The sequence below is a fragment of the Dipodomys spectabilis genome, unplaced genomic scaffold (assembly GCF_019054845.1).
Source record: "Dipodomys spectabilis isolate Male_0828 unplaced genomic scaffold, ASM1905484v1 ptg000017l, whole genome shotgun sequence".
In the NCBI taxonomy this organism is placed as follows: Eukaryota; Metazoa; Chordata; class Mammalia; order Rodentia; family Heteromyidae; genus Dipodomys; species Dipodomys spectabilis.
This window is the reverse complement of record NW_024870694.1, coordinates 11,056,373-11,079,689: the sequence shown is the minus strand read 5'-3', so window position 1 is coordinate 11,079,689 and position 23,317 is coordinate 11,056,373. Positions and strand designations below refer to the sequence as shown.

Below are 23,317 nucleotides of genomic sequence, written 5' to 3'. Positions count from 1 at the left end.
GAGCTACAGCGCCACTTCCGGTTTTCTGGTGGTTTATTGGAGATAGGAGTCTCACGGTCTCTCCTGCCCGGGCTGGCTTTGAACCGTGATCCTCAGATCTCAGCCTCCTGAGTAGCTAGGATTACAGGCGTGAGCCACCAGCGCCCGGCTTTATTTTTTAACTTTTTATATTATTTTAACTAAGTTGTACCTATTATGAGGTTCATAGTGATCTCTCTGTCTCTTTTTCTTTGTGTCTCTATCTCTGTCTCTCTCACACGTGGCCAATCTGGCCTTGAAGTCATAATCCTTCTGCTTAAGCATCTTGATCTGTTTGTTTTGTTACTCTTTTCCCCACACAGGGAGTTAAAGATACCCAGCTCTCCAGGAGATGATTGCTTCAAATAAGTAAAGTGTGTGGCTGATGTCTGAGCTCTGCTTCCTGGGCAAAGGCGGAATGTCCCAGAACCATGTTTGCTAATGCTGAAGGAAGGCAGCACAGGATAAAGTTTTGTCACTGTTTGTTTGCACGCTGCTCAGGCCTGAATGTTCACTGATGGGCCTTCCTGCTCCCATCAAGACTGCTCTTGAGGGCTGAGAAGGTGGCTCAGTGGTAGAGTGTTTGTCTTGCATTCATGAGGCCCTGGGTTCAATTTCTCAGCACCATATAAGCAGAAAAAGCCAGAAGTGGCATTGTGGCTCAAGTGGTAGAGTGCTAGCCTTGGGCTGAAGACCTGAGTGACATCACCTAGGCCCAGAGTTCTGGCCCAATAACTGGCAAAAAAAAAAAAAAAGACTGCTATTGATTTCTGAGTGCTGTTAACTTCCATGGTCAATTCATGCTTCACATCCATCAGAAGCATTTGGAAACATGTGATCAGCTCTGACTTTATTCATCAGGTTTGCATCATGAAGTCAATTCTCAAGTTGCTGTACAAGAAACAACCTGAAGGAGGGAAGCTGGAGCTGAGCCCTGGTAGCTTATGTCTGTAATCCTAGCTTGTCAGGAGGCTGAGATCTGAGGATTGAGGTTTCATAACAGCGTCAGCCTGAGCAAAAAAAGCTTGCAAGGCTCTTATCTCCAATTAACCGCAAAAAAGCTGGAAGTGAAGATGGAGGTGTTAAAGCACCAACCCTGAATGAAAAAGCTAAGGAACAATGCCTAGGCCTGAGTTCAAGGCCTAGTACTGGTGCGCACACTCACACACACACACACACACACACACACACACATACACAAAGAAGGAGGAGGAGAAACAGGAGGAGGAGGAGGAGGACAGTAAGGAATAGACCATGAAGACTGGGCCTCACCAGTTTTCAGGGCTCCCTTCTGACTCCTGCCCTCAGAACTAGGGACTAAAGATAAACTTTTGCTTTCTGTCCTACTCAGTCTTAGAAAGTAGAAACCCTAGGGAAGACTGGAAGATTGAGCACATGAGCTGTGGATGTAACTGTCCCCAGGGACTTCACCACACCAAATGTACCTTAGCACCCCTTGGGTGATGCCATCATTTTTACCACAGGAGCTATTCCTTTAGGTGGCTCTAACTTTGAACAGAACTGGAGAAATACTTCAGCCTGATTTGTAAAACAGCTATTCCCTCCTGTACCCCATTTAAATTGGAGGAAAGTAGAGCTGTGACTCAAGTAGTAAAGCACCAGGCTTGAGTAAAAAAGCTAGGGACTAGGACCCAGGCCTTGAGTTCAAGCCCCTACACATCTACTACTATGCAGTTAGTGTTGGCTAAAATATGTGTATTATATAAGGTTAGAATTTTCTACCAATATCTATATTCCCTATAGTAGGTGCTTGATTTTACAATGTGTTTTCCATCACATCTGCCTTCATAAGTCTTTGCAATCTATTTTTAACGATCACTGGGAAGTGGGAATGTAATCCCTCCCTGTAGTGTGTCTTGGGCTTGATGACTTGCCTCCATTGAGTAGAACAGGAATGGGTTAAGATAGGAACTTTCAGGTCTAGGGATGGTAGAATTCTTACCTGACATGTGTAAGTCCCTAGATTCCATCTGCAGCACTCCACGGAAAAAAAATGAATTTTATAATGACCAAATCTGGCATATAGTTCCCTGAGTCAAAGGTCAAAGATAATATAATCAGTGCTAAGTTATCATTATCAGTGATCATACTGACACTGAAAACCTGTCCCTGTGGTCTGGAAGTATGAGGATATGTACATAGAAGGGGAAGTAAAATGACAAAAGTTTATTGGAGAAAAAGGTAAGAACCCACTCTCACTAGACAAGAAGGGGCCCAAGGCAGGGCCCTGCCTGAGGTAGGCTGTACAAGGGTTAAGGTGCCTTTAGGAGAAAGCTACATGACTTTAAGATCATTGGATAGCCTGTGGTCATATCAGTCACCATGTTCAATCAGAGGCTCCACACAACCTGCAGGAACAGGTGTCCTTTAGCCCTCTAACTGAGTGACTGGTTTGCACATGCCTCTAAGATCCAATCAGTCCACTGTTCACATGCAAGTCTTCCAGAAGCTATGGGCCATGATGTGATGCCCAAGGACTCACATTCTCAACTGCTCAAGGCCACGGTGATATAATAGACCTGCAGGAGGGACTGCTCAAGGCCGTGGTGAATGATGCAGAAACTCTGCAGGAGGAGGACTTTGCCCCGATGGTCTAGTCCAGCTTATTCTCTTTTATTAATTCGTACCCTTGATAGGATATTCTCCCACACCCATCAAAAACTTTGCAGTCGAATCATGAGGAAAACATCACCTAAACCCTTCGAAGGACATGCTGAAAAATGCTTTATGGTTATTCTCCAAAACTATCAAGATTTTAAAATCAAAACAATGAGAAGCTATGGTGGACAGAGGAAACATTGCCTAGCATGTGCTTGCATGTGAGTCCCTCTGTTTGATCCAATAAATAAGCAAAATAAATAAAGTATGCATGCCTCTCTGTGTGTGTGTGTGTGTGTGTGTGTGTGTGTGTGTGTGTGTGTGTGTGTGTGTGTGTGTGTATACTAGGGCTTGCATCAAGGCCTCAAACTCCACTGCTGGTGCTTTTCCGCTGAGCTATACCTCCACTTTCAGTTTTTTTTTTCATGGTTAATTGGAGATAAAAGTCTTATATTTGTCTGTTCCTGTTGGATCTGGTCTGTGATCCTCAGATCTCAGCCTCTTGAATAGCTAGGATCATCCCACCAGCAACCCTCCTCCCCCATATGCACACACATCTAATTTTGGCCAGGCCAAAATTGGTCATCTCTGTGATCCCAGCACTTCAGAGGCTGAGGCAGGAAGATCATGTGTTCAATACCACTCAGGGCATTGAGTTCCAGACTAGCCTTAGCTACATAGAAAATCATATCTAAAACTAGCATTTAGGGTTGAAGGAGTGACTTCAATGGTAGAGCACCTACGTAGCAAGCACAAGGACCCAAGTCCAAACTCCAGAACCCTCAAAAACAAAACATGAAAAAACCACCAAACACACAACAAGTTACTCTGCCTGCATGGATTCTGAACAACTTTCAATGAATATGGTCCAAATGTTCCTGTCCTTCTGTTCACCTGCAGCTTTCCCTCCTCTCCTCCAGCCTCCTGTCCCCAGGACTTGAGATGTTCCACAGCTCCTGAAGCCACAGCTATTCTTGGCTCTGCCTGGCCTTTGTACACCTAAGGAACATTACTGTTTCTGGTGTCTGATGTAACCTATCCCACCTCAGCCTAAATTCTACCTCAGCATCAACTAAACGGCATTCCTTCCAGAAATATTCATCTGAATCCAACCAGAAAGAGATTATCAGACCAATCCATATTTGGAGACATTATACAAAACTCATAAAACTCTCAGTGTCATAAAAGACCTTATGAAAGATTCTGTCTTCTGTTTCTGTCTCTCTTTCTCACCCCGCCATATTAGGAATTGAGTTATGCTCCCAGTCCTGGTTGGAATATTTTTGTGTGTATGGGGGGGTGCGTGTACACGCATGCACATGTGCAAGAGTGTGCGCACTGCTATGGGTTTTGAACTCAGAACCTTGCTTTTTCGCTAACGGCTCTCACTATTATTCCCTGCTTCTGACTTTTTGCTGGTTAATTGGGGATAAGAATCTTGTGAATTTGCCTATCTGGATTGGCTTATAAGGGTGATCCTCATAACTCAGCCTCCTGAGTAACTAAGCTTATGGATGTAAGCCACCAGTGCCCAGTCCTGACTGGAATCTTGATTGGGAAAAAAAAAACAACCTGAAGGAATAATTGAGGGGTTTTGAGTAATAGATGAATTCAAAAATATATCATCAGGGCTGGGAAGGTGGCTCAGTGGTAGAGCACTTGCCTTGCATGCATGAGGCCCTGGGTTCAATTCCTCAGCACCACATAAGCAAAAAGAAAAAAGCCAGAAGTGGCGCTGTGGCTCAAGTGGTAGAGTGCTAGCCTTGAGCTGAAGAGCTGAGGGACAGCGCCCAGGCCCAGAGTTCAGGCCCCATGACCAGACCCCTCAAAAAAAAAATATATATATATATATCTCATCAATGTTAAAGTTCTTGAATATGACAATAGTATCATATTATGTAGAGGAATTGCCTAATTCTTTTAAGATATTTGGAAATGGTGTGTTATATTTGTAGCAACTGTTAGTTGAGTTACAATATGCATATGTGTATGTTCATACAGAAAAAGGAAAAGTAAGATGTGGTGTTGTGGCTCAAGTGGTAGAGCGCTTGCCTTGAGGTGAAGAGTTCAGGGACCGAGCCCAGGTCCAGAGTTCAAACCCTGCAACTGACCAAGAGAAAAAAAAGAATTCAAGGAAAAGTAAGTGTAATATAAGTAACATTGGAAAATCTTGATAACAGGGATTTGAGTGTTCCTTATATCCGTATAGTTCCTTATCTTTTCGTTAAATTGAAATCCAAAATTTTCAGTCCTAGGGTTTGAACTCAGGGTGTGTGCTTGTTAGGCAGGCCCCAGCCCTATTGCCTTCAGATTTTCTTTTTCAGATAAAATCTCACTTTTGCCTGGCCTGGCATCTTCCTCACAACTGGGATCATAGGCATAAGACACAGCACCAGGCCCCCATCTGAACTTTTTCAAAAGCAAAAAAGTCAGAGGAAAAATATTCTTCCTGTATAAGAGCTTCAAGGCTGTTATTTCCTCCTTGGAACCTGTTCCTTGATCCCAGCCTCCAGGGATAGCTTCCTCCTGCATCGTCCCAAAGCCCCCCTACTACTTCTAACTTGTACCTCATGGGCCAAAAGGCCCTGGAGTGGAGTGAACTAAGCTTTGTCTGTCTCCTCCGTGGGCTGCGAGCACCCTGGAGGGCAATGAACTCACAGACCTCTGAGGACAGAGACAGTGAAAAGCAAGCTTTGCCACGTCCCTGCTTGGCCTGAAACCAACCCTTCCACCTCTGCCCTGGGCTCCAGGCCCTGGGACAAGGGCCTTCCGTACTTCTGTTGAGTCCTGTCCTCCCAGACTGAAAGAGGGACAATGGCAGAGCACAGCAATCTCTTTCAAGGTTGTATCAGGGTCCAACTGGAAAAACAGATCACTTTGAGTGGGGTGTTAGGGTTCTCCTGAAATAATACATACATGAACATAGCATATCTATGTACATAACATACCCATGTACATTTGTATATATAGACACATACATATAATGCATATATACATGTATCTGTATCTATCTATCTATCTATCTATCGATTTATATATGGGGAGGGGTACATCTATATCTGTATCTGTGACTATAGCTACATAAACTCAGGGCCTTGTTCTCTTGCTTAGCTTTCTTTGCTCAAGGTTAGTACACTACCACTTGAGCCACATCTCTACTTCCAGTTTTTTGCTAGTTAACTGGAGACAGGAGTCTCTCAGATTTGCCTGCCCAGGATGGCATTGAACTGGATCTTCAAATCTAAGCCTCCTGAGTATCTAGGGTGAGTAGCAAGGGTGAGCCATCAGCATATGGATTACTCCACTCTGAGATTCTGAAGCTTCCATATTGTACAATGATATAAAGTCAACAATATTTCAACATCATGAGACAAAGCCAATCCATGTTTTATTACTTGGTAATAGAATAAGACATGCAAAAAAACCCCAAAAAACCAACCCAGAGATATTTACTGCACACACACACACACACACACACACACACACACACACACACACACACACATTCATAAAGAAACATGGAAGCAATACCATGACAACGACATGTTTCTGTGGCTGGTCACATGATCATGGCTGGTATTTATATCCACCTTCTACTACCTGTTCTGTACTCTTTGTCCTCACCGAGCATTTCAGCTGTAACCATTCTTTATCTGGTGAGGTGATCCAAACCTTCGTTAATAATCTTGCCTGTGCCAGGTGCTGGTGGCTCACACCTGTAATCCTAGCTACTCAGGAGGCTGAGATCTGAGGATCTCAGTTCAAAACTATCCCAGGCAGGAAAGTCCATGAGACTCTTATCTCCAACAAACCACCAGAAAACCACAAGTGGTGCTGTGACTCAAGTGGTAGAGCACTCACCTTGTGCCGAAGAGCTGAGGGACAGCGCCTAGGCCCCAGAGTTCAAGCCCCATGACCAAAAAAAAAAATCCTGCCTGAATCAGGTTGTTGTAATTTTCCTCTGACTTACTCAAGAGTGTGGTAACACTGAGAGATGGCCTAAGGGATGGTCTGAATTTCAGACATATTTGTTCTCTCCTCTTCTATAACACTCAAAAACACTTCTATAACACTCAAGGGGTGGGCCCCAAACCCCACCCCTTGTAAGAGACCCAGTACAAAGAAATTTTGAAGTCTTTCTGGGGTCCTGGTTTTGAGTCAAGCTCAGAGCACTCTAGATATTTCTCAGTCTTTTCAGGCCATTTCCTTTGCTGATTGATGCCTGTCTTACGCCTGGCAGGGCAAGCAAGGATGGAATGAGCTGGAGCTGTCCTTTGGCATCATTTTATTTGCTTTGATTTGTGTCTCTAAGCAGCAGCCATCTACCCTTGACCCTTTGACAAACTAAGGGTAAAAACTCACAGATAGTTTAAGCTTAAAATAAACAAGAACAAAGCTGAACTTTGCCTGTTCGATGACAGACACATAAACAAATGTCCAGAACTCCCAGTATTGTGTTTTATTATTAGGTGGCTTTACTTACCACATGTGTGTGTGAACTTCCCTTCCAGTGCTGGAAGAATCTGCAGGAGGCTGGCTTGGTGTCTGTTAACTGATTAAGGATTAAAAGGATTCCAGCGCATCTGGCCAGTCACATTCTTGAAGAGGATCCTGGGTGCCAACAGTGTTATAAGAGTGTGCTGCACCTTCAAGGTAAGAGGCTGATCTGAGAGCTGGCAGAGAAGGAAATGCCTTGGGCCTTGGATGAGGCCTAGAGGAGAGGATGGAACTCAGTGTAGGGGAGTGAAACAGGCCTTTGGAACAAATTCCAGGTAACCCCAAACAGAGAGGCAGTGGTTTTGTGACTTGATTTATTTTATTTTTGAAAAAAATGTTAGATTATGTCCCTGTTAATAATAAGCAGAAATGCTGGGCGCCAGTGGCTCATTCCTGTAATCCTAGCTACTAAGGAGGCTGAGATCTGAGGATCACGGTTCAAAGCCAGCCCAGGCAGGAAAGTCCGTGAGACTCTGATCTCCAATAAACCACCAGAAAACCAGAAGTGGCATTGTGGCTCAAGTGGTAGAGCACTTGCTTTGAGCTGAAGAGCCGAGGGATAGCACCCAGGCCCAGAGTTCAAGCCCCATGACCAACAAGAATAAAAGTGAAAATAAATAAGCAGAAATAAAAATAATATGTATTTGTAGAGGAGGGAATGGAATAAGCATATGCTTTCATATCTTATTTTTAAATAGAAACATTATTGTAATATATTAATATTTTCTTGAGAAATAGGAAACAGATTTAAGCATGGAGAAGCATGTTTTATAATATTTGTCATTTCAAGTTTATATTCTATGGTGGTACTTAGAATCTCAGTACTTGGGAAGTTGAGGCAGAAAGGTAGTGAGTTGGAGGCCATCCTAGGCTGCATAGCAAGACTCAAGTAGTAGAGTGCTAGCCTTGAGCAGAAAAACTCAGGGACAGTGCCCAGGCCCTGAGTTCTCCAGAACTAGGGGAGAATCTAGAATCTAGGGGAGAAAAGCGATCGGGGGTGGGGCTGAGAACCCCTTTGTAGGATTCCACCTGACCCCATTCTTCAGCCAGCCATTTCTCCTGGTTATGGGATCCAGGACTTGTATACAGGCCGCTTATTCTGGGAATTAATCTGTTTCATATGGTTAAAATAAGATCAAGACAACAGTGTTTCCATGAATCACTGGATTTATTGTTGAAGGAGATGTTTTCTTTTCTATAATATCTAAAAGCAAAGCAAAAATTAGAACAAATCTCACTGGGAATACATTTGATAGACAAGGTACATTAGCCACTTAGTGAGTTCCAGTTTTATTTAGAACCTAATTATCAAAGTCTGTTTGCTTTGCATTGAAGTAGGGTGTGTGGATATAAAGTTTAGTCGGTTTGAGTTGTACTTTCCTGTAAGAGGTTCTCGGGAGAGATGGCTTGACCACACTTCAGAGATCCCTGAAGACCTGCATAAGCCCTGCCACTAAAGGGCAGTAAGGGTCTGGTGGGTGACATTTGGGTCAGTCCCACCAAGGCAGAGAGAACAGCACTGTGTGGCTTGATCTCTCCAAGAATGTGTGAAAATCTTGGGGGTTTATATGATTTGGAATTCCATAGTTTATATGGTCTGAGAAGGTTGGACAGAATATTCTTTTGGTAAGGGGGATTACACTCATGTTCTGAGCATGGTGAAAATGTCATTCACAGCCAGTCATTTAAAAGCTGCATAATAAATCCAAGCAATAGGATTGGAGAACTGGAAGGAGTCCAATGGAGGAGGGAACAAGAGAGGCAATCCAAGGGTTCTGGATACTCCCACAGGCCCCCTGGCACCTTCGCTTTAGGATGTACACAGAGAACCATCTTAGAATGCTGGTCAGAAGAATGGAAGACTAGTCTGTTTGTCTACCACCACTTGGGACTGCTATTGATCAGAAGTCATTCCTAGAGGTGTTGGCTCCCTTGTGCTTCTAGGTTTTAGTCCCGAGTCCCAGAGTTTACTCAGTGTGTTCCTGCATGGAACCCAGGGGCAGTGGCAGAGAAATTCTCAGCAGGGGGTTCAGCTGAAACAAGGTGCTTTGGGTTACACTTTAATGTGGTTGGTTACATAGCAAAACTAGGATGTGAACCTGGCCACTGAGAGTGTCTGCTAGAACCTCAATGAAGTCATTTGCCCTTTGTCTTCAATAAATAGAACTATATCTCCACTAAATTCTCAGTCCAAAGAGGATCTACTTGTTTTTTTGTTTTCCTGTGTGGAAAGATCAATTCTCCCTCTAAGTGCTTTTCTAGCCATATATATCTCAAAATGACTCAGTAGTTATTTATCGCTATTAATGTAGTGTAATGTAGAGGCAGGGTGAGTGCTCTGAACTACCTCTTCTAGGTTGAGACTGTGAAAAGAGTACAGAGAATAGAGTGCAAACTCCTTTCATAATCCCTGGTCTTCAAAGCTCTAGCTGCTAGAGGAGTTGGGCATAAAGAAGAAAAGCCTCAACCCTTAAGAAGCAACAGGTTTAATACCCCCTGCCCACTTCTTTGCATTTGAATCTAGTTAATCTCTTTTCTCCATTCCTTCCTTTCACAATTTACCTGAACGCACCTCTGCCAGGAATTGGCCCTGATAACTGCTCTACTCTGCTCAGCAGGTTTCTCATCCTGGAAACCGGTGGCTTGGAGTAGTGAGGTGGGAGGGGAACTTGAAAGGCCGCTTGTGCACAGACTTATATTGGAAATGCCCTGGGAAGTTCCACTATTCTGGCTTTTCTTTTCTTTTCTTTTTTTTGAGGAGAGGTGCTTAAACTGAGGCTTGAGCTCAGGATCTGGGCGCTCCACCCCCCCCCCCCGTTTGCCCCTCAAAGCTAATGCTTTACCACTTGAACCATAGCTCCCTTTCTGGTTTGTTTTTGGTGATTAATTGGAGGTAAGAGTCTTATGGACTTTACTGTCTGGGTAGCCTTTAAACCACGATCCTAAAACCCCAGCCTCTTGAGTAGTTAGGATTACAGGCGTGAGCCACCACCAGGCTTCGTGCTGATTACGACTTTAAAAAAGAAAAAAAAAGACTCTTAGGAGCAAATCTTTAATAAATAAAATTCATCTGATCAGAAGAAATTTAAACATCCGCCAACCTACCAGCCAACCTTAAGGAGCTCTAAAGACAGCAAATGAAAAAGACCTGGGAGCCCCACTTCCTGGAGCCGCACCTGCTCCCTTCCGCAGCCCCAGGGCGTCCCGGGGCGCGGGAACCTGCCGGGCCCTTGGCCCTACCCTGGTCTAGGAGAGAGGTGGCAGAAATCCGCTCCCGGCTTGGACGCAGACACGTGGTCCTGCGTAGGTTAACCTCCGGGGAGCGTTTTGGGGGAGCCCTCGGTGGGACCAGCGCCAGGCTGGGGGCCGAAGGCAGAAGGGGGCGGCCCGGGAGCTCACTCCGCCTCCACGCCGCCGGCCGTCGGGCCCCGCCCGGCGCAGCTCGAGCGCGCACACCGAAGTGTGTGGGTGCATCCGGGTGCCAGACGCTGGAGGACGCGGGTTTAGGGGTCGTAGAGGGGATTCGAGAAGGAAGCTGCCAGCATCACCCCCACGCCAGGCCTGAGCAGTGCCAGGGTAGGAGCTTCGCGCCAGCCGAGTCCCCTCCCCTACCCCCCGCCGCGGAGCCCCCTGCCCATCCGGTGTGGGGTAAGCGGAGGGTCAGCTTCTCTGAGCTCGGGTGGGATGCGCCAACGCCCTGGCCTCAGTTTGGTTGGGCTCTGGGCGGCCTCGGAGCCCGGTTTCCGGGATTTGGGTGGGGAAGGGGCATCGGGTCCCGCAGGCCAGCCCTGGGGCCGCGGCGGAGCCGGAGCCGAAAGATGGATCATTTTAGGCTGAGCTGGCTCGGCCCCGGGTGGTTGGTTTTCTCTCGTCCCCGCTCCTCCGTTCGCACCTGTGGGAGCAAGGTCAGGGTGGGGGGTGGTATCAGTCTTCTGAAAATAGTGCTCCCCGTGAGGCCACAGGTTGAGCTCCCGACCGGGGACTCCCGGGTGTAATCCCCGGGACTCGCCGTTCCTGGATGACTCGATTTGACCAAAGGGAACCGTGGCCCCCACAAGGGAGGGGACCGGCCCAAGGTCACCTCGTCGTCCCTGGCCAAGCAGGGCTGGAAACCAATAGTCCTGTTGTCCCGTCTCCCGCCCCGGCACTGCTACCTTCCCAACCAGTCTCCCGGCTCCCGTCCCGCAGCCTCCTCCTCCTCCCCGCGCGTTCTCGGCGATGCTGTGTCCCCGGGGCGGGGAACGCGGGGAAATGCCTCCTCTCCGCAGGCTGCGCTCGGGAAGGGATGCTGGACAGCGGTCAGGCCGCGAGTCCAGCCGCTGGAACACGAGCCAGGCTGGCCTGCCGGAGGAGGAGGAGGAAGAGAAGGAGGAGGAGGAAGAGGATCTGGCCGGGTGTTGACTCGGGAGTCAGCGAGGGGATTCGGGGCTGGTGGTGGGCCCGGGCTCGGCCCGGCTGGCCGCCACCGCGGCGCGGCGGTGAGGACAGTGGGGCTTTGTCAGGGTGGTGCCGCCTCCGCCAATGGGAGCGGAGCCGTGGCCGAGCCCCCTTCGGCGCCCGCCCTCCCGCCCGCTGGAGGGGACCGCGGCGCAGCCATTGGCTGCGCGGCCCACGGGCGCGGCGTGGAGCGGAGTGGCGCCTGCGCAGCTTGGACGTCTACCCCCCCCCCCCCCCGACCCCTCAGTATGCTTTGCGTGCCGGGGCGCGCCGAGAGCGCATGAGTCCTAGCACCCGGATGGAGCCCCTCGCGGCTTGCAGCGCGCTGCCGCTGACGCGGGGGGAGGAGGGTGCCGGCGTTAGACGCAGCGCGAGTTTTTCCAGCCAGTCAGCCAAAGCCTGCCCCTAGTCAGCCGGTGTGGAGTCACCGTCTGGCCGCCCCCCGCGGTTCCTGCTTTGAGGTGCGGATTTCCCGGCAGGCCCGCTAGTGCCAGGGCCTGCGGCGCGCGCCGCCCTGCGTTCTACCCAGCGAGGCCCGGCGTGCACAGACACGCACGCGAGCAGGCAGGGCTTGGAAGTGAGCGCGGCTCTAGCGCTCTCTCAGCACGTGTTCCCTAGACGCAGAAGGCGGTGCGTCGCCACGCGGGTCTGCCCGTTGGTGTGGGGGAATGGAGGGGGGGGCGTTGGTGGAGCTTGGGTGCATAATCACCAGAAATATCCCCACAGGCATACCCCGACTGGGCGAGTGCGCAGAAGGAAGCTCTTTGGGGTGAAAGTCGATTTCTTTTTAAATTATGAAAAAGCTTGAACGAGGGGTATTTGTGTCCCCTTAGATCTTAGAAGCAGAAATGAGATTTGGAAGAGGATGCTAAGGCATGGGAGTCAGGAGGCACAGGACTTGTGGAATTGGGTACATACCTGGAATGCAGGCACTTGGGAGCTGGAGGCAGGAGGATGGGGACTTGGAGGCCATCCTGGGTCATATAGGGAGAAGAAGGAGAGAGAATGTGTGAAAGGAGAGAGAGAAAGAGAGGGAGAGGAGACGAAGTGAGGCTAGGAAGGCCAGCTTTTGAAATATATTAAGCATATATGAATGAAAGGCTCTGAAATGCTTCCGTTATACTCATGTCGTGTTTTATATGTAGTTCCAAACTGTTAAGAGACACCTTTGACTCCTCTTTCACATGCCTCATTCGATCTGTCTGTAAGCAATATAAGCTTTACCTTTAAAATAAAATCAGACTCTGACCAGTTCCATTTATCTCCATAGATGGCAAGCAGCCTCTCTGTCCATCATCGCACAGTAACTTTTCATATTTCACTGAAGTTGTGCGGTGTCCACTCTGTGTGGCTGTACACTGTGTCCCTGCCACAGCTTCTGATCTGTCGCCCACTTTTGTCCATCCTCCATGTATTATTTCCCATGAGATTTATTAAAGGGTAAGTCTGATTATGGTACTACTCTGCTTAAAACTCTCTTAATTTAAATATTACATGCCTATGGTATACAAGGCTTTGTTCTTGATGTTGGGATGAACAAAATTGACAAAAAATCCCCTTTCTTACAGAGCTTTTTTTTTTTGGCCAGTCCTGGGGCTTGAACTCAGGACCTGGGTACTGTCCCTGAGCTGTTTTTTTCTGTTCAAGGGTAGCACTCTACCACTTCAGACACAGTGCTACTTCTGGCTTTTTCTGTTTATGTGGTACTGAGGAATTGAACCCATGGCTTAATGCATGCCAGGCAAGCACTCTGCCACTAAGCTACATTCCCAGCCTAAGAGCTTGACTTCTAGTGGGACTAAAAGCAAATAAGATAAATAAGTCTAATGTGTTAATGTATAGAATGTTATAATGGTAAGTGCCAAGGAGGAAGAAGGAAGTAGGATGGAAAGAAAAATCTCCAGGAGAGTGTGGACTGATGGGATGACCTGGAGGTGAGAACAAACCTCTAAATAAAAGACTGAGGTGAGAAAATGAACCCTGAAGATAATGGGTGAAGAGTGTGCCAGGGAGAGGGGACAGGACAGACACTCTGAAGCAGGAGCTGGCCTGGAATGTTCCAAGGACAGCAAGAAGGCCACTGTGACAGAGGTGCAGTGAGGAAGAAGGGTATGAGGTCAGAGATGGTGGCACTAGATTGCATAGGACCTTGTGGGAAATCTTTGTTTATTCTGCATGTATTTGGTGCGGGAGTCACACAGACTGTGGTGAGCAGCCTGCACAGAGATACTGATAGAAGCAAGGAGCCTAGTTGGAGGCTATTGCAATAATCTGGACAAAAAGGGGTGAGGCTTAGAATACAGTGGTAGCAGAGGATCCTAGATATATTGTGGAGTCAGTAGAGTTTGCTAGCACTTGGACTGTGGAAAGTGGAAGAAGGAAGATGTAGATGTGGATCTATCAAAGTCTCCATTTGAACAAGTTAAATTCAAGATACCTATTAATTTTTCAAAGGGACACTTGTATATCTAGTGTTTGGGGATATGGCTGGTCTGGAGATGATCATTTAAAACTATGAGAATTCACTGTGGTGGCCAGAACAGACTAGGAACGTAGGCTGGAGGTTTAGTGGTTGGTCTTGATTTTGGTAGGCAAGCACCATTCTTCTAGGAGTGCAATGCCTGCTTGATCTGGGGGTTGTAATTCTGGCAATTTTGACAGCTCTAGTAGTCTCTCTCTCTCTCTCTCTCTCTCTCTCTCTCTCTCTCTCTCTCTCTCTCTCTCTCTCTCTCTTTTGTGGGGCTTGAACTCTGGGCCTGAGTGCTGTCCCTGCACTCTTCAGCTCAAGGCGAGTGCTCTACCACTTGAGCCACAGAACCACTTCCGGTTTTTCTGATGGTTTATTGGAGATAAGAATCTCTCAGACTTTCCTACCCAAAGTGGCTTTGAACTTGATCCTCAGATCTCAGCCTCCTGAGTAGCTAGGATTACAGGCATGAACCACTGGCCCCCGGCATAATGTCTCTTACGTTGAAGCATTTTCTGCCATAGGCATTGAGCTAAGGGATGAAAAGGACTTTTTTTTTTGTTCGGACAGCTGCATTTGAAAGTCTGGACTTCAGTCCTGGAGAGAGAAAGTAGAGATGTGTGTTCTGAGCTAGCTATTCAGTATATAACAATGGGTAAAAAGAATCAGGACTAGTGTAGGTCCTAGCCTTCCATAGAGGGCCCATCTGGGATTGTTCTGCTGCTGTTAGTAGGTGCTTCTGTTTGAGCCACAGGTTGATTTCCCATCCCCATGGTCCCCTAGAGAAGCTCACCCAGCTCATCATCTATATTCCAGAGGCTCTCTGGATACCCGCTTTGTAGCAAGATTATTCTGGGTACTGAGAATTCAGTGGTAAGTAAGATGAGCAAGACCTCTAGCCTCATAAACTTATGTCTAGTAAGGAAAATAAAATAATTTTGGAGGGTAAGATAGGTACTATATATAGAAAGAAGACAATTCTGAACCTGAATGGTGAGCCAAAATAAGCCTCTTTTCTTTTTGGAAGTTGCCCAGTCATAAATCTTTCAGTGAAACAAAAAACAGAGACCTGTGGCTCCTGTCTAATATTAGCTACTCAGGAAGCTGAGACTTTCAGGATAGTCTGAGATTTCATCTGTAAATAACGAGCTATGTCAGACTGGAGGCATCACTTAACAGAGCACTATCCATGAACAGGTGGGTAGAGCAATCATAAGGCCCTGAGTTCAAGCCCTAGCATGAGCACACATGCACAACACAACACAACAAAACAAAACACATAGAAAATAGACTAGCACACAGACCTATTGACCAGATGTCTGGTTATCAGTTAGTTTTGGACTGGGGAAGAGTACCTTCCAGGCAAGGTCTTAATACTGTCAAAATCCGTCTAACTACAGTATTTACAGTGTGCAAAGAGGCTATAAGCACCTTGTTCAGGAAAAGAACAACAGCTTCCTTAGTCTTTGGCCAGCAGGTGTCACTGTTAAGCACAGCAGGGCAGAGTTGGGGCGCACAGAGCTAATGGTGTGTAGGGCTGCCAATACTGTGTATAGAGAGAGGCCTGTGGACACAACAGGAGTGAGAGCCCATGCCCAGGTCACTATGATAATGTTTTGCTAGGTATGAGAATCCTGACAAGAGAACGGATGTATTGAGTCATAATCCCTTTAGGGTGGTGGTTTCTGCCAGGCTGGTTTGAAGATTACTGTTCTGATCCAGGATTGCACAGTGAGTCAGTGAGTTCGTGGCACAACCACAGCCAGAACCCAGGTTTCCAAATCCCCTGGCTTCTGACTTCCTATTAAAGAAGGTTGTAGTTGGTGGAGAGGTGCAGGAGGGGTCTAACTGGTACCAGGAGCAGCACTGGGTCTGGTAGATTCAGCCATTTGACTTTAACAACCTGGAAGAAAAATGACTACTCTTGACTAAACCCCTCAATGCCACAGGTAATAATACCAGTGAACATTTGTGTTTTAGAATCACCAGCAGGAAGTAGACCATGATGTTGGCTGCCTGCCTCTCCAGACCCCTGTCACAACTCCCAGGAAAAGCCACAAGTATCTGTGGTAGAGAAAATGGAATGAGGTAAGCAGCTGGAGTGGGCGTGGCTTGAGTCATGCTTTCCCCACCTGGTCCTGACCATCAAAGATGCTTCAACTCCTGCCAGCTCCCAGAGTTGTCATCAGAAGACACACTTTCCCAGGGCTCATGGGGCGAAGAATAGCTTTCATGGCTTTAAAATCCCTCTTTAAAGTTTTGAAATAGCTTTAGAGTTATACTGAAATTGTCACAATAGAATGATGGGATCCCTCCACCTAGTTTTCAGTGTACAAAATCATAGCTTAGTGATCCCATTAGGACATTACCATCAGTACAATACTGTTAACCAATGCAAATAAAGACCTAGTAATTTCACTAACTGCTCTACCATTCACAATCCTACAGTGCATTGGATTGGAATATCTCTTCCGAACAGCAACATTTCTTTAGTCTTTTTTTGTTCAGTCTTCCAGCCTGCCAGTCATTTATTCTAAGGAATATATCTCAGAGTTTATGGAGTTTATGTGTTATTTCCTTGTGTTTAGATACAAGTTTAGAACCAGAGTCATGGCTCCAGTGGTAGAACTCCTGCTTAGCAAGTGCACAGCCCTGAGTTAAATCCTTTTACTGCACCCCAGCCCCCCAAAATATCCAGGTGTGCATGTTTGGTAAGAAATACTCAGAAGTAAGGTGTGACTTCCCCATCCCATCCCATCACATCCAGGGGCACATGATTGATGTGGTCCATTTCTTTGATCTTTTTACATTTTATACATGAAACCAGGTAATCAAAATGCCATGAGACTTCAACTGAGATTGTTGGTGTTATCTAGTAGAAGCATTAAATAGGTAGAATTATTTTCCTTTCTCTTCCTCCCTCCTTCCCTTTCTTTTTTATTTATTTATTTTGTCGGTCATGGGGCCTGAACTCTGGGCCTGGGCACTGTCCCTCAGCTCTTCAGCTCAAGGCTAGCACTCTACCACTTGAGCCACAGCGCCACTTCTGGATTTTTTGGCTTATGTGGTACTGAGGAATCGAACCCAGGGCCTCATGCATGCAAGGCAAGCACTCTACCACTGAGCCACCTTCCCAGCCCTCCCTCTTCCCCTTTCTATCCTTCTTCCCTCCCTGTATTCCTCCTCCCTCCTTTTATTTCTTTTATTTCTTCCCAACTCCCTTTCTTCCTTTCTGGACTTTTGCTGGTTTGGGACTACTGGCTCAAATGATCTTTCTGCCTTAGCTTCTCAAGAATTTTCTCTTTTGGAGCTTAAGCAAGGAAAATCTGATATAGACCTTTTCTTTCCTGTTCCATTTGAGGAGAGTGAAACTGAATGTTGACAAATTCAGAGTCCCAACAACTAGGAAGCTGATATTTTCTTTTTCCTTTTTCTTTTTCTTTTTTTGTCATCATTCATGAACTCTGGGCCTGAGTGCTGTCCCTCATCTCTTCAGCTCAAGGCTAGTGCTCTATGACTTGAGCCACAGCACCACTTCTGGTTTTCTGGTGGTTTATTGGAGGTAAGAGTTTCACGGACTTTCCTGCTCAGACTGGCTTTGAACCGTGATCCTCAGCTCTCAGCCTCCTGAGTAGCTAGGATTACAGGTGTGAGCCACCAGTGCCTGGCGGAAGCTGATATTTTCTGTATCAGCCAGTACCTTTAGAAAACTGCATTGAGTCAGCCAATACCTTTAGAAGACTGTGCATTTAGACTTTTCACAGTACTTGCTCAAACAGCTTTGCACAGAGCAGGCTCAACTTGGAGACAGAATTTCAGTGCCCCATGGTCTCCATGTGACAGGAATTGGAAAGGACCCTTCATGAAGGAAGGGGCCACTGCAGGGTCAGACCTAGCTGTTGAAAGGCTTGTTGTTTGTTTGCTTTGAGTCCACTTTTAGTTACCTCTTTTTGTTGTTGTTGTTGTTTAAGCCCTCAAGACTCATCACAGGATTCTGTGTCTATAAGCCTAGGCAGGAAGGTTGCTTTGGAGTTTGTCAAGAACCAGGCCATGCTTTACATAGGTCTGCTGGCTCTGGTTTTGCTCTGTTTGCTGCACATGGAGTTACCATGTGACTTCTTGCTTTGTATATATATGTACATCTTTTGCTTTTTTTGGTTGTTAGCAACTGGTTCATAAACATGGAAAAACATGGTTCAAAAGTGGCTTTTGGGAATTTCTGGTAATTATTTTTAAAGAGGAAAAAATAATCCCAAAGGCAGTTAAAATACTTTTCCAAAAGTTTTGGCCTAGCACCAGTGGCTCATGCCAAAGTCCTAGCTACTCAGGAGGTGAGATCTGAGAATCTTGGTTTGAAGCCAGCTCAGGCAGGAAAGTCCATGAGACTTTTTTCTTTTTTTTTTGCCAGTCCTAGGGCTTGAACTCTGTGCAGGGCATGGTCCCTGAGCTTCTTTTGCTCAAGTGTAGCACTCTACTACTTAAGCCACACTGCCACATCCAGCTTTTTCTGAGTAGTTTATTGCACGGCCTTTCCTGCCTGGGCTGGCTTTGAACCATGATCCTTAGATCTCAGCCTCCTGAATAGCTAGGATTATAGGCATGAGCCACTGACACCCAGTGAAACTTATATTTAATTAACCACAGAGGTGGAGCTGTGGTTCAAGTGATAGATTGCTAGCCTTAAGCACAGAAGCTCAGAGAATATGATCAGGTCTAGAGTTCAAGCCCCAGGACTAATACAAAGAAAAAAAGAAAAAAGTTTTGTCCTCAAAGTGAAATAAAGCACTAATTAGACTCTTGGCTTATTTCAGGTGAGAGAAAAATCTGTCTCCAGGATGTTGAAGATCATTCAGATGGACTGCAGAGTAGCCTGAATGAGGCTGGGGGATGGGGGAGGGGGTTTGGGCAGAACTGAGTTAGAATGCATTCAGTGTCCTCAGAATGAAGTCATCAGCAGAATCTGGGAGAGAAAGCCTGGTGTGGAAGGAGGCTGGCACAGAGGATCACTGTGCTGATACTCAAACAGAAGGGCTTAGTGCTGGGGAAAAACTTTGGCCTAATTATTTTGTTTGAGTCTCAGTTGCAAAGGACCTCATATTCTAGTCCCTGTGATAGGAAACTCCCAGCAGCCACTTCTGCTTGTACCTCATTGGTCAGGAGAGGTTACGTGACCATTAGGTAGACAATAGTCTGGGAAAACAGGACACATGGTGACAAAATTACATGTTAGTGAGGCAAGACGGTAGCATGGCTACTGGCAAGCAAACAGTGTCACCACAGCTGACTTGGTCTGTGGTTTATAGCTGATTTGTGTGCAGAGAGATTAGAGACACCCAAAGAAGAAATTTCTAGGGGAAAAGTTTGTATTCTCCCCTTAAGACACTAGTTTTCACCTCTCATTGCAGGTTAGAATTACTTAGAGCAGTGTGGTAAAAAGAAAACTTCTGTGCCTCACCCTGGGGATTCTGATTTAATTGTTCAGGGATGAAACCAAGCATGGGAATCATTTTTAAAACTTATCTATAATTTTTTAAGAGGTATCTTATAGAAATTCTCAAACAGACATGTGATCCCTGGCACATCAACCACCTGGGCTTGCATAACAATCAGCTTGTGGCCAGTCTTGTTATATCTATGTCACTATGATTTTTCTTCCCTCACCTTTCTTGGACTGTTTTTCACTCGTGCAAGTTTTTTTTTTTTTTTTTGGTCCGGTCATGGGGCCTGAACTCTGGGCCTGGGTGCTGTCCCTCAGCTCTTCAGCTCAAGGCTAGCACTCTACCACTTGAGCCACAGCGCCACTTCCGGCTTTTTTTTTTCTGCTTATGTGGTGCTGAGGAATCGAACCCAGGGCCTCATGCATGCAAGGCAAGCACTCTACCACTGAGCCACCTTCCCAGCCGCTCGTGTAAGTTTTGAACATGGTATTTCATTTGCAAATACTTCAGTGTCTATTTCTGAATGGTAAGAACTATTTTTTAACAGTATAACCACACAGTCATAATCACATTCCCATGATTCTCCTAAATAACCTGGGGCCCCCAAAATCTCCCTGGATTCCCAAGACCTTTGGTACTGAGTCATCTGAGGTGAATTAACCATGTTGATTCCCCAGGCCATCCCTTCCCTGAATCAGAATATCAGTGGGAGGGACCTGGGAGTTGGGTCCTTCCCCTCCCCCCCTCTTAAAACAGAGCTAGCTCTTCTTGTGTTAGGTGAAGGTTGACCTCGAACTCACAATCCTCCTGCCTCTGTCTCTGAAATGCTGGGATTATAGATATGTGCCACTTGACCTTATTTTTACTTTACTATTTTAGTATTTAAAGTTAAATAAGAGTTTGCATTTTAACTAACGTCCTAGGTGCTTGTTAACTAAAGATGAGAGAGCTAAGGCAATGAGGCCTTCCCAGGCCAAAAGTCTCTAATTGAGGAATCGTCCCAAGCCACAGACAGGACTTCAGGGTTCCAACAGGAGTGTGAGACTAGAGTGGATGAGGCACTGCCAGCAGTGACTGAGAGGGGAAGGCTGAGAAGCCAGGCGGTGCCCAGGAGGACACCCTCATGCCAGCTGGAGCTGTCCAGTACTGTCAGAGTCCCAACTCATCCATCTTGTGAGTTCTGCCTTTCAGGGTTGGGTGGAGAGAACGTGAGCTTTGTGGTCTCTGGAGACATAGAAATATGCCATTGACGCTGTGGCTCAAGTGGTGGAGCACTTGCCTTGAGCTGAAGAGCTGAGGGACAGCTCCCAGGCCCAGAATTCAGGCCCCACGACCGGCAAAAAAAAAAAAGAGAAATATGCCACTGAGTACAAGTAGTAAAGGCTAGTATAAGGCACCCAGAAGCCATCACGTTCCAGACTGGATATATTCCATGTGGGGAGGTGGGTTAGAGACAATCTGACAGCAAGTCAGTCTGAAATAAGCTTATTGTTGTGATTTTTTTCATAGTACTAAGGGACTAACCCATAAGAAGACAAGCACAAATGATCTAGTTCCATGAGGGACATAGTTCTATGGGGCTTGATTTTTTTTTGTGGTACTGGGGATTAAATCCAAGATTCAGTCTAAGGATTGAAGGTGTGCTAAGCAAGGACTCTACCACTTACTATAGACGTTTAACCCTTCTGCTTTTTTGTTTGTTTTTGTTTTTGGCTGGTTGTGGGGATTGAACTCTGTCCCTCAGCTCTTCAGCTCAAGGCTAGTACTCTACTACTTGAGCTACAGTGCCACTTCTGGTTTTCTGGTGGTTTGTTGAAAGTAAGAGTCTCACGGAGTTTCCTGCTTGGGCTGGCTTTGAACTGTGATCCTCAGATCTCAGCCTCTTGAGTAGCTAGGATTACAGGTGTGAACCACAGCACCCTGCTTTTTTTATTTTATTTTTGAGACAGTCGTACTTCCACCTGGCTGGCTTTAAACTGATGACCTTTGTACCTTTGCCTAAAGTAGCTAGGATCACTGGTGTGTATCACCACACCTAGTTGCCTTTTGGGTAATGCTGGAGGTCACCAGAAAACAAAATGGTTCTCTTCGGGTAAATTTATTTCAACTAACTTTTCTTGGACTAGGCCACACTCTTCCATGTGCTATCCATGCACAATAACAGACTTTGGCAACTCAAAAAGACAGAGTGTTACTTTGTCTTTTTCTTCCTAGTGGTTCTTTGTTTCTGTCCAATGAAATAAAATTTTCTTAGGAATGTTGGATAACAGAGTTTTTTGAGGTGGATATCAAACCTAGGGCCTCACATATGCTAGGTAAGTATTCTACTACTGAGTTACACCTGAGCCCTAAAATAACACATTTTAATATATTTTTTACTTGCTAGTTTGAATAGGTGAAGTATTCATGTGGTACCAAATTCAAATGGCAGAAAACAGTATCCACAAAAATTTAAGCCTATCTTCCATCTCCTTTCCTCTGTGACTAGCTCCTCACTTACCCATACTTCCTCATGCATGATTATTGGTTTAATACTTAACTACTACCAGCACTTCCACGTCTAGAAGTTTCTCCATTCCTCTGGCTGAGTAAGCTAGTGCTCCTGGATATTATATTAAACCAGCATGAAAATACTCTTTAAGGGTAGAGAGGAGGGAATTGGACTTGAAGCCCTCAGGACCCATTATGACTTTTCTAGGTTTCCTTTTTGCTTCATGAATCCTGACTTAGAACTGAAGAAGTTGACAGGCTGGAAACCCCAGAGCTTTGACCCAAAGAGCTTCAACAGAAGTCTGCTCCTCTAGTCAAGGGATCAGCTAGCTTAGCAAGGTAGGAAATGGATAGACAGTGATTGCTCTATTCTGGCCACGCATCACAGAAAAACCTGTGGCCTCACTCTACCAACACCAGTAAAGGCAAGGGGTGCCCAGATGTCATCTCACCAGGCTGTGCTGAGGGCTTCAGTCCCTACCAGGAGAGTGTCAGAGAGAGCCAGGACTGTCATCCGCCTTGTGGGGAGGATAGCTGCATGGAGGTTCCATCCCATCACAAATGAGACACACTGCTCCCAGCTAGGAAGGTGTTGGTAGAGGCCTGGTAGGGAGCTGGGCCTCCCAGGTCCACTCAACACTAACAATTTATTTATAAAGCTAGTAGTATCTCACTTACGAAACTCAATAATGACAGTGTTAAGAAAGTGGACGAGAAAGGACAGAACAGGCCAGACTTGATCTCAACACGCTAGGACTATTTATTGCCAGCAAGGGATACAGACCTTCCCAAGGGTTTGGAGGTTTGTGTAAGGAGATGGGCTCAGGAATGGGGTTTTATGGGGTCCAGCAAGGAGGCAGAGGTTAGTGAAGAGCCACTAGGTCAAGGGCTTTTCAGTTGGGCCCGTGATGGAGTGTTTACAGCCAGGCTTAGATAGATTGCCCTGGTGGCGTCAGGCAGTCTGTACTTACAGCCTGCTTGGTATCTGTATGAACCTGGGAAAACAGGGTGGGGGTCAGTACTTCATATTCCATATTTGGGTACTTAAAAAGATTGAGCCAAGAAAGGAAAAGGCAAGTCTTTCAGATAGTAGGAAAAAAAAAGACTACAGGTTCATGTTCTTCATGAATAAAGATACTTTAAAATCCTTAAGTTATTAGCAAATTCAGTAGCATTTAAATCATGAGCCTGTGTTTTCTCCAGGGCTATAGTAGTTGCCAATTTTACTTATTTGCTTTTATTAGTTTTTCAATATTTTTAGCTGGTACTGGAGCTTCAACTCGGTTTCATACTCTCTCAACTTGCTTGCTCTTGGGTGGTGTTTTAACACTTGAGCCATGACTCCAGCTCA

General features: G+C 46.2%; 1 protein-coding gene across 4 annotated transcripts in view; it reads left to right on the top strand.

Moving 5' to 3' along the window:
- Positions 1-10,560: 10,560 nt before the first annotated feature.
- The window catches only part of Bdh1 (3-hydroxybutyrate dehydrogenase 1), a 32,315-nt gene continuing 19,558 nt past the window's right edge, over positions 10,561-23,317 (top strand). For 2 of the 4 annotated variants that reach the window (XM_042668261.1, XM_042668275.1), the window contains exons 1-2: positions 10,561-10,782; positions 16,019-16,126. In XM_042668261.1, the coding sequence (XP_042524195.1) occupies positions 16,041-16,126 (86 nt within the window). In that variant the 5' untranslated portion in view covers positions 10,561-10,782; positions 16,019-16,040. Of the gene's footprint in view, positions 10,783-12,992; positions 13,012-16,018; positions 16,127-23,317 lie in introns of those variants that run through there. The other 2 variants (XM_042668270.1, XM_042668279.1) reach the window with 2 other exon arrangements.